At 37.5% G+C, this 11,189-nt stretch overlaps 2 protein-coding genes across 2 annotated transcripts; both read right to left on the reverse strand.

The window, feature by feature from the left end:
* Positions 1–3,012: 3,012 nt before the first annotated feature.
* Positions 3,013–6,762, reverse strand: tmem18 (transmembrane protein 18). The gene is made up of 5 exons (XM_008397770.2): positions 6,584–6,762; positions 6,347–6,464; positions 4,604–4,658; positions 4,392–4,485; positions 3,013–4,264 (listed from the first exon to the last, which is right to left on the reverse strand). The coding sequence occupies exons 1-5, from the start codon at positions 6,674–6,676 to the stop codon at positions 4,166–4,168; spliced, it is 459 nt and encodes a 152-aa protein (XP_008395992.1). The 5' UTR covers positions 6,677–6,762; the 3' UTR covers positions 3,013–4,165.
* A 194-nt stretch (positions 6,763–6,956) lies between these two features.
* On the reverse strand, positions 6,957–9,640 carry LOC103457546 (uncharacterized protein C1orf115). Its single transcript, XM_008397771.2, has 2 exons — positions 9,277–9,640; positions 6,957–8,297 (listed from the first exon to the last, which is right to left on the reverse strand). Exons 1-2 carry the CDS (start codon positions 9,541–9,543, stop codon positions 8,160–8,162), a joined length of 405 nt encoding a protein of 134 aa, XP_008395993.2. The 5' UTR covers positions 9,544–9,640; the 3' UTR covers positions 6,957–8,159.
* Between the last annotated feature and the right edge of the window lie 1,549 nt (positions 9,641–11,189).

An 11,189-nucleotide genomic window follows, 5' to 3' on the forward strand; every position in this document is an offset into this window, starting at 1 on the left:
TACTTAAACAGCCATTATGCACGTTTTATTTATGTTTCTTTCAATTTGATTTTTGAAGTTCGTTTTAAGATGTGCACTTTTGTTGTTTCCGATTATCGGAGCCCCTGCTCAAGTAAAGAACACTGACGTTGTGCCTCTTGTTCTGCAAAAGCATTGATGAACCTTACACTTCTCTTGGGATGCTTTAATTGCAGGTGTTTAAAGGAAAAAATTACCACATACTTAATAAATGCATGCAAGCAACTCAGTTTAAAGAAAAAGATCCAGCAGTGTTTCAACTGTATGCTTTTGCTGGATTTTGATAGTTCCATTCTGCTTCCATTTCGCAATTTCTTCTAAGCAGTGAGTCACTTTATAAAGCACATTTGGTGTTCCTCCACAGGAAAGATCTTGCATTTTGTTTTTAATAATTGTAAATAATATTACATCTCCTCAGTCACGCAGGAGTGTGGATTCAGAGCCATCGCAAGATTTATGAGAAGGTGGTTGGAATATGTTTTAATGAGTGTAGCCCTGAAAAAAACACAAAGTCCATGCTTAACACCCACACAAGCTCATTAGATAGCAACAGATGTTGACATTCCCAGTGGGAGCCAACACAAACTCCATCAGAAGAACAAAGGGGTGGCTTGACAGCACAAAATAAATGTCTTTATTTCCTCTTTGTGCAACAGATATTAACTCACATGCAACGGCATCATTCAGAGAAAGCTTTCTCATGCATCAATGTCTGGAGATTCAGGGGCTTCAAATCAAACTTCACTCAGAGACATCTGTTGAGATGCATGCATGGCTTGAAAGGTTTTCATGTTTAGTCCAACTGAACAATGAATATTAAAGGGAAAAATGTTTATGATGCAAAAAAAAACAAAACAAAACAAAAAAAACCTTCCGAAATTCAAAGATACATATTTATATGAAAAGCAAAGCTTGCTGTAAACTGAGTGATATATTATATTTTAAAGATGTATCGCTTTACCATGCTGAGAGTAAGATAAATATTACATTTTTTTCCTCAATAAACATATTTCTGTTGACATGAAATTCATTTACAATGTCATTCAGAAAAAAAAGACCAGCTATCCACACACAAAAATCTGAACAAATTAGTCAATTTACGTAGTTATTAGAAAAGCCACAGAAAGCCAAAAAAGCAGCACCAGAAAGGTTTTCTAGATACTGATTTAAACTAAATGCAAATCAGGATTAGCTGGTCAATCAAAAGGTGAATTTTGAAAAAAAATTTCTTTTTTTTTTACCCATAAGATCTCTGCTAAACAAGAGACAATCAAATGAGTTGTTTAACCCTTGCGCGTGCGAGGACTGAGGCAAATGATGCAAGTCTTACGGGTGTGGGGTCGGTTGGACCCCGTTTCTAAACACAAGGGTTAAAAAGCAAATGAGAAATCGCAGAGCTTCAAAATGAAAAAAAAAAAGACTTGTTAAAAGTTTATTTAATGTTTGGGGCACCACATGGCTCAGTGGTAGAGCAGGCGCATCATCTGCAATCCTGAACACACTTGTCACCAGTTCAGTTCCCAGTCCTTCCTTTCTGTCTCATTCTGTTCAGGGCTTCTTAAAATGTTTAATAAATGCAAGGAAAGGCTTTTTTTTTTCAAACAATTACTTTTAAAACATTATACACGTAGCTGGAAAATTACATTTTTGCAGCAAGTCTTTGAAACAGAGCTTCTTCCCTCCCCCCATTAAATTTCCTTTATTGTTGAAGCAACCTGGTGGTGACTCACCTGGCAGATGTCGTTGCATGTTCTTGACTTTACCTCATTTGAACATTGCAGCTTATCTGACTCAAAAGTCCAGTAGGTTCTGTTCTTCGTAACGTACCGTTTAAAGTTATGTCTGCAGGCCTCCACGTAACAGGTGTTTGTGCTTTCATCCAGGTTTTCATCCCAAGTGTTTTCACACTCGGGACGGCAGCTGACCGAATGTTGTGCAACGTGCTGCGTTACGTGAACAAAAGGAAAGTGCGCTAGAGATACATGAAGTGATACGTTTGGCTGCCGCTTTGACACCAAGTCATGGAAGAGGATTTTGGCAGATGAGGTTTAGTCCAAGTTTCGTAGTGAAAAGGGGAACACGTCCAAGCATGGGAAGCTTTATGGCTTAATTATACATACTTGATGTTGCTGGATGTACCCTGTGTGTGTGTGTGTGTGTGTGTGTGTGTGTGTGGTCAGTGATCTCACAGGGAGAGTCTGTTTTTGCATGTCGACACCTGCTCTTGCGCGCCAGTGTGAGGTCAGGAGGCAGATTTTATATGCCTAATGTCTTCTGAAGTGATCCGTTCCTCCTCTGAGCCTCCCACACGAGGGATGGAGGCTCTGACCTGCCAGCACGCAGGCCCACCAGCACCATCCACTGAACAACAGCCCCATTCCTCTTCCTCCCTCCTCCTTTTTGATAAGTTCCAGTGACTGCTGCCCAATCCCTCATGTCCGCACCTAACGCATCCTGACAGATGGATGTGGGTTATGTACGCCTATGCCTAGCAGCTTCATCTTGAGAAAACAAATAAGGATGGATTTAGAAAGGAGGGGGGAAAAAGAGCAGGGCAGTCCGGGTAAGACATCTTGTGGAATTCCGGGAGATAAGAGGTGAAAAATGGAGTGCGAGTGAGTGAAAAGTTTGCTGAAGTACGGACAGCTGAATCTCTCATGCGGTCGAGGTCATGCTGCCGTCTAGTGGCGCACTATTGTTCTCCCGCACGACTCCTTTCCAAAGCCACAGACACTGTGCATTGGATTTGCGTTGCAGCATAATGTGGATAACTCAGTTTGGGAAAATTGCAGGGAAGAGTGTTCCTACATTTACAGATCCAACTAAACGTGCCGGAAATCATTTCCAGCAGCAGTGAAAGAAATATTGTTAGAGTCCAGCTAAAAGGAAAACAAAGGAAAAGGAAACCGTTTATTAATTTGCTGCCCAAAGCACTAGTACAGCCTGCAAGGCAAGGATGATAAAACATCATCAAATAATTAACATGATTCGAAATAAGAAGGAAAATGGTTTATTTGATTATTAATTATAATAAAGTTATTAAAGCAGTCTAAATAAAACTCCAAATCAGTGAGGCTAAATGGAACATTAGGACTGCAAGTCTGGAAAAAGCAGGTTTAAGTCAGCGAAGTCCACATTTACCGTCAAATACACCCAGCACGCTGAATATGGAAGGAAACAAAACTTACTTCTCATAAATATCACTTTCTCACAAGTCTCAACTTGAACCTGTGGTGGGAGCTAAAGATTAGCGCCAAGGCAGGGAGGCCTTTCAGCCTCCAAAGCTTTGAATCTTATTGCATGGATGAACAGTTGGCAGTTAAAGTGGAAACATAAAAACACCATTTAATCATGCAACCATTTCAAGATGCATTTTTGTATACATGTAAAAACTAAGGTGATGTAAATTGTATATTGGGCTATTTTTTTCCTTTTTTTTTTAGAAGATGCCTGTGTCACTTTGACCAAACTTCCTAATTGGATAAAAAATGACCTTAGATCTTAATCAAATATTACCATAAAATGACAATATTTTTTGTACTACAAATAGTGATATAGAAAATTAAATAAAGATAAAAGTCATTATATGGGTAAATAAATGAGTTGGTTAAACTGGAACCCTCGTTATTGAGTGACGGCTTCAGAGCGTGATCAAAGTCTATCCAGGGTTGATTTGTGGCTGGAAGATCTGCAAAGTCAGGAAAGGAATCTCTCTTTCTCTCTCTCTCATACACAGAGAAAGAGGACGTTAATTATGCACTCCATCTTAAGACGCAAGCTGCCTCAGCATCTATGTGGACTGGATAACTTTAAACATTCCCACATGACTCCTTTCTCACTCGCTTTGTTAAAGAATGAAAAGGAACAACATGATCTTTAGAAAAATGTTATTCATATTTCATGGTAGCACACTTGGAGACAATAGAAACAGAAAACAATAATATCCTTTGGTCTACATAAATCCCATTGAAAAACTTCCACTGCTAAAAAAAAAATAAATAAAAAAAATAAACTTCCACCCTGAAAGAAAGTAGTCCTTTTAAAGTCACAAGAGCAAATCTGTTTTCCTTTCCCAAAATTCAGGATTAGCAGGGGAGAGATTCTCAATTCTCCCGGTGAAGGCCATGTACGGACTTTGGGAAAGGGATCAGTCGTTTTTCTCCCTCTTCTCTCGACGGGCCCTTCTCTTCAGCTGAAGCGTCTTGAGTTCAGTCATGGTGGAAAAGGTCCTGTAAACCCACACCATCTGTCAGCGAGGAAGAAGAAGAAGAAGAAAAGACTTACACGTGATCTGAGGTTTAATCTTTTAGAGAGCATTTCTAACATATTTCTTTGATGTGACAAGTTGAAGGAGAACAAAGTTGAAAACTTGCCACGATGATGACTGCGTTGAGAAGGAGAGGAATTGAGTAAACCAGTGATATGAACATTCCCTTGGAATCAAAATACTGGAAATTAGAAAAAGACCTAAGAGAAGAGCAAAAGAAAAACTTTACATAAACAATTTTTTTGTAGACAAAGTTTAAAAAAAAATGTTTTTTTTCAATTAATAGATACTAAAATGCACAAAAATATTAGGTCTTACCTCCAGTTCATCGCTGCCAGTTCATTCAGATATTCAGCACTATAAACCAGGCCAACTGTGGAGAGATCTTACATTAACTAATTTATTAAAACTTAAACACGTGAGGGCACTTAATGATGTTATCACTAACACGACATCGTCACATGTCTGCACTTTCCTGTCCTCAAAGTTTGCTCTAGTTCGACGGCTCCAAATATCCCAGGTTACTTGACAATTAACTGTCACGATTTAAAGTCAGTAAACAAGACAGAGATACAAACAAGATATGGAAGGGTTAAAAAGGTTTATGATGAACACAACTGAAGTATTTTACAATGTGTGTGCTGTACTTTTATATTGACATTAACTAGTCTTCACCATTTTTCCCATCAAAACTTTCATAGCGATTGTAAACAAGTAAATACACTTAATAATAACATATCAGTAAATATGTAAATCAATACAGCAATATTATTTTTCGAATTTATTAACATGTTTTAAACATATACATTGCAATTTTTACTTATCATATATTTTAAAAAATTATGTATTTAATAGTTTCTGTGCCACAGTTCATAATTATGTTCGCCCCCTTTTTTTTTTCTTGTTTTTTTTTGTCTTCGTAGAATCTACACCTGGCCCAGTGAAGCTGCGACACATTCCTGCAAGAGGCCTTCAGCTCAGCGGTTGTAGCCAAACACTTCATGTTCGCTTTCTAAATCTGACACATTTGGCCCTGCTTTCCTGTGTTTAACTCAGTCTCTCGCCTAGACACATGAACTAACCACATGTTATACGATCCTCATGCCATAAATTACCATGCTGGCTCACAGGGCATGCCAGGGGGATTCAACTCCATTCTTAAAATCACATTTCAGATGGTTTCCTGGACCTGAACCAAATGGCTGCGTTAACTCCTCAGTATGCAGTCAGGTTCTCCAGAGTGTTGCTGATTACATGATTATTTGACTCAGGTGTGTCTAAAAGTTGCAGAAAACCGGCCCTTGACAACCCCAAGCTCCTGCATATGTGCTTTTGCTGTGCAATTCCTGCAAAGTTAATGACTAAATGCAACTCAAGCTATCTGCACCTGCACGTTCAGGAGAAGGGATTCCTATGTAGGCAGTCGCTCCATTCGTTTTTTTTAGACGGAGAAGTTTTAAAATTTTCTAGTGTATGTGTTGCATTAAAATAAGCAATCTGTTTGAAAGGTCTTGATTTTACATCTGCTTGCTTAGCAGCAAAAGCACTTATTTTTTTTATCTCGCTATCCTAACTACTTAAATTGATGGGTAAAGCCTCTGAATAAAATAAATGCATGCTGTGGGTCAGCATCGGACCATGACATAATTAAATAGTCCGTTTATATCCAACATTTTCCTATTTTGACGTATTCACTTAATAAAATTAAGTTTTATTAAAACTGGCATTGTTCAGCTGCATTGCTCGTATAGAATCTTGTACAGTTAATGTTTTGTCTTCCAATTATCTAATCACATCCTATATTTCTAAGCTAAAACGATATGGATTCTTCAGAGTTGTAAATAATGTTCTTATGTGGAGTCAGTAAGAAATACACCGCTGCTATGGCGCCTCCTGTTCACTTTTCCTGAGTATTTTTCCAAGCCAATAACTTGCTCGTTTCCAGGATTTTGCTACTTTTGTACTAATCTATCAGCCATCACTCTATTAAGCACGTAGGCTTTATCGGTAGTTTTCCCAGAAACTGATCTAGATACTGATGGGACGTTGCAGAACACGTACCGATGACCAGGAAGTGGCAGATCTGAGCTCTGTAAAACCTGCAGGTTACTACAGTCAGGAACAAACACACAACATGAAATACTATGAGCCCGATTAGCCATGGTTCCGACCACTGCACCTGTAAAACACACAAAATGTTCATTGTAATAAATCATTGTTTTTAGTCAGGCAGAGATGGCTAACACCTCGATTAGCTAGTTAGTTAAGCCATTTTGGAAAAAGGAAATTAAAACGTACCGACATTAGAAACGTCCATATCGACGTTATTCTTAAATTACTGAATCCGTCGATGGGTATGGAGCTAATATTCTCTGGTTTTTGTTCTGTCATCTTCAAAAAACGACAAAGCTAACCGTATAGCTTAGCTAAAGGTAAAAGAAAACGGAAATGCGAATGAGGCGGATGAGGTCACAGCCAGACAGCCAATCAGCTTCCTTCAAAGTGTAAACATGAATAAGTCTTCAAAAGTGTGTTTTTTTATTTGTCATAATTATGTTTTACAAAAGTTCTTTAAATGTTTAAACCGTGAAAATCTGAAAAAAATATTTTGCTACACAGCTGCAAAAATGATTAAATAGGTAAAATAATAAAAGACGAAAGTGAAGCAAAATATTTTAAAATCAGTTTTATTTACAATGTAGAGTGCAGTTAAGCACCACGTACGACCAAGAGACATTTTTGTCTTACTACACAAAATCTGACTTAGTCTTAAAATCTATATTAACAACAAAAGATAACACCTCTAACAAGTTTTCAACATGTAACATAAAAACACATTTAGTTTATAGTGCTGTATACAATAAATAAAAATATATATTTTTCTTCTATCAGCTGACAGTAATGCTCTTGAGGACTGGAGCTGGCCTCCCTTTCTCTAAAGCAAACCACAGTTGTCACTACAGAGCACAATACCAGTTTCTGACATCATTATTCATAGAACCTCATCCTTCAGACATGATCGCTGATATAAAGCCTCTCCGACTTTGAATTTATAACTCCTACCACATATCCCGCCACTGTTTCACTGTCCTTGTGCATGTTATCAAAGGTAGATATGCTTCTAATCACTTTCATGCATGTCCTGCTTCTCTTTGCCACAACTGAATCCAGAGCTCCTCCTAAGGTTTCTCCTGATCTATAAAAATACAGGACATCTTCTCTTCTTCTTCTTCAGTGTTTTCTCTGCACTTCTTCACCAACTTTGCCTAAACTTCACATCTTCTATGAGATTTCCCAACATGTAAACACATTGCATCCTCTAGCCTTACTACATAAAGCAATTGTGTATTAATGCAATTATAGGGCACAAATTGCATTAAAATAAAAATTGCTAAAATGTGCTGTTGCTCATTTCCATATATGTTATCTTTGGTCAGGTGAATGAAGTTATATAAGGCTGTTGGAAAGAAAATGTGTATTCTCACTTCCTACCTGTTCCAGTACAACATACTGTTAACTTTTTCTGTTTCTAAATATCTATATCCACAAAAATACATAAACACATAACCTGCTACTGCTATCCTGCAGCAGGAGACTTGATTAAACATATGGAAACAACAAAATTGTGTGTGGGGGGGTGGGGGGGGGATAATCTATGTATTCTATTCTTAAATATTATACTGTACAGAACATTGAAATTTAAGCATAACAAGTCTAAATAGGTGGAATTTATATAAAAAAGAATCAAAGACAAAAAAAAACAACAATTTTTTAAAAAAATACAAGAATAAAAAAAACACAGAGAGTTTGGTCAAGGTTCTAAGGTTACAACTATTTACAACAAACTCCAAAGGTGGCATCCTTGCAGCGTAGCTCATGTTCTGTCTCTGCTGGGGTGAAAATCCGGAACAAAAGTCGCTGCCGCTGCGATGGGAGTGGCGTAGGCCAGGGCAAAGTTGTACAGACCGAGCATCAGACACTTCCAGGTGGTGCGAAGTGCCTTCCCAACATTCTGGATATAGAAGAAAAATCGTCAAAAAGTTGTTTTTCAACACAAGGGTGTCACCATTAATTTAGCCCTGCCAGACAAATAGGTTAAAATAATAAAAGGACAAGACTTAGTTTTCAAGGATGTATATATATATATTCCTTTGTGGCACAATAACAGCGGCAGGAAGAGAAGCTCGTTTTCGTCCTGACTGCAACATCAAGACAAAACGTCCTGAGAACTCCATTGTCTCGCGCATCCTGGACAGGAAAGGGCTGACCGGCTGCAGCAGAAACAGGATGAACTGAGTATAACTCTATCTACTAGTGGAGCTGAACAAGGAACCATACATTTTAAGCAGACAATCTTCAGTTTGGATAAGTAGCTACCATATTTATGTAGATTTGATAGCTACATAAATACAGCGTAGCTATCAAATCTACATCAAAGAGGCCTGATCTGGATCTCACAATGAGAAGTATCTTTTTTGCCAAAGATTAAGTCAGTTTCTTAACAACTTTAATCGTGTATAGTACCTGTGCTTAGCAAGTACAGCTCCTATTTTTTCAGAACGTTACTTTGGCAATTATAACTCATAACTCATGCTTCAAATATTTATTGGAGTATCTGATTGGTGTGGCCATATAGGAGTTTTTATTTATTTATTTTTATTTATTGCAATTGCTTGTTTTGTTTTTGTCCTTGGAGATTTAAAGATATACAAGGCATTATAAATAAAATATATTATATCAATATTTATATTTGACTTTCTGTCCACAGGGTTATGAGGGCAAAATTTGTAAATAGGTTTATTAATCTACAAAGACATCTGACCATTTTTAATATATCATGTGACGTGAAAGAATCATAATCAAAATACATCAGATGAAATTTAGCAGTTGTGTATGGAAATACTTAAAACTCAAAAGTGTGCTGCGCACTCCTTTTTGTCGCTATATCTAAACAGTAACCGCCAGCTTTAGTTTAAATACACAATACATACCTTTTTTACTTTCTTGTAGTTTTCCTTCTTCCTCTTTTTCTTCCCTTCTTTAGCCTCGTCATCTATCAGTGGTTCATACCTCTCTGGCAGAAAGGCAAAGTTTAGGTCTTTTTTGGCTTTCTCGTTTGGACTGCTGTCATCAGAGGGTGGTTGATCCACAGAGTCAACATGTCGTTGATACTTTGCTGCACAACTATTCCTCCTTTCACCTGACGCTCCTGCTGAATTCCTATCAAACAGTCGGGATGGAAAGGATTTGGGCTTCATGTTGTCTCCTGGTTGCAGATTTGGGAGATGTAAGGAGAAGCACCAGTTTCCTCTGAGAGGTCAGCTATGTTGTCAACTAGTGTTACGTGCATCAGGCTGAAATGCATTCCAGTGGTGTTGGTGTGTGGGGGGTTTGGCACACAGCCCTTAAAGGTGCAAGTCCATTCTCCTCACAAGGCTGACCTCGAAAGAGCGTCAAGTGCAGCGTTTTAATCAAAGTGACCATTATTCTGAAGCATACAGCATAGCAACCAGACTTAAGACCATGTGGAGTTAATATTGATATACGTGATTAAGCTAGTGCATTTTTCCTAAACCTGCCTAAAAATAAATTCAAAACCGATAAATTATTTTTTACAGCTTTCAATAAAACCATTAACAGTAGAAGAAAAATGTATGCAAATCCTTTTAAGTGTACCAATAAATGTTTATATTAATAATCCAAAAACAATATACAGGTTTGCATCCCCGCCCCCAACATCTCTGGTCTTGTGCACAAGAGGGTCTTGATTGCTCTATATGTGCATTCAGTGTCTTGCAAGAAAATTAATTTCTCTTAAACTTCAGGATCTGTGAAGACATTTCCCCCCCCCCCAAGTCCTGCTACAGATTCACAATGAGATTTAGGTCTGGACTTTGCCTAGCCCATTTCTCAACATAATTTTTTGCTTTTATGCCAACTTTTACTCAAAATACAAATTGGGGATTTTGTGTAAAAGACAGCTAAGAAATAGAAAACAATTGACTTTAAACTATTCCATTATTGCTCTACCTGCAATATTGTCCTTCTTTAAGGTGAACTGCCTCAAGTCTAAAGTATTTTAAAATCTCTGGTTTTCTTCCATTATTGTTGTTTAGCTCTCTTCATTGTCCCACCTACGCTGACCAGTTTCCCCTTCATTCTGAAGAAATGGGACTGCATGATGCGGTCATGACCACATTTCACCACAGGTGACAAGAAGTGTGTGTACAGACCAATGTGTCGTTTGTTTTTAAACACAGCATTTTTCGCTTGGGGCCAAAAAGTTAAGTTCTTGTCTTTTGGCTTTTGACGAACAGCACAATAAAGTTATCCAGTAAAGAATTTTTCTACCTCAGTTTTGCATCTCTATTTCTTCCAGTCAGAAGTATCCCAAAGGGAGGGGGCAAAAACACCAATACACATTTGCAGAACAGTTTATAAACTTTATTGTTTTGTGGCTTCAAAAATATTTAACCCGAGATAAATTATGCATCCATTGAATAGAAATGAGAGCATAAAGAAAATGCTACAAATATGAGAGACTGTTTATGAATCTGAAATGTGACCAACCTTTGCAACAACTGATGGCAAAACGATACAAAACTAGCAGCAATTTTTATTTTATGCTATAACGTAAAAGTTTATCATTCCCTTTTAACAGCAGCCGTAAGAGAAGCGTACTTGAGAAAAAAGTACAAGGACCCGCTGAAAAACCTAAAACTACAAAACTTCTCTCTGCTGCAAAATCTGTACAATTTTTAAAGTGAAAAGGTGAAAAAATTCAATTAATTTAGACGTGTAGGCATTTGTAGGCTTTTAAAAGAATCCCACCAAAATCGTCTTTAAATAATTACAAGTAAAATACAAATTAGTAATTAACATTAAAAGCTTAAAAGTTAACTTT

Source organism: Poecilia reticulata, linkage group LG21 (assembly GCF_000633615.1).
Source record: "Poecilia reticulata strain Guanapo linkage group LG21, Guppy_female_1.0+MT, whole genome shotgun sequence".
NCBI lineage: Eukaryota > Metazoa > Chordata > Actinopteri > Cyprinodontiformes > Poeciliidae > Poecilia > Poecilia reticulata.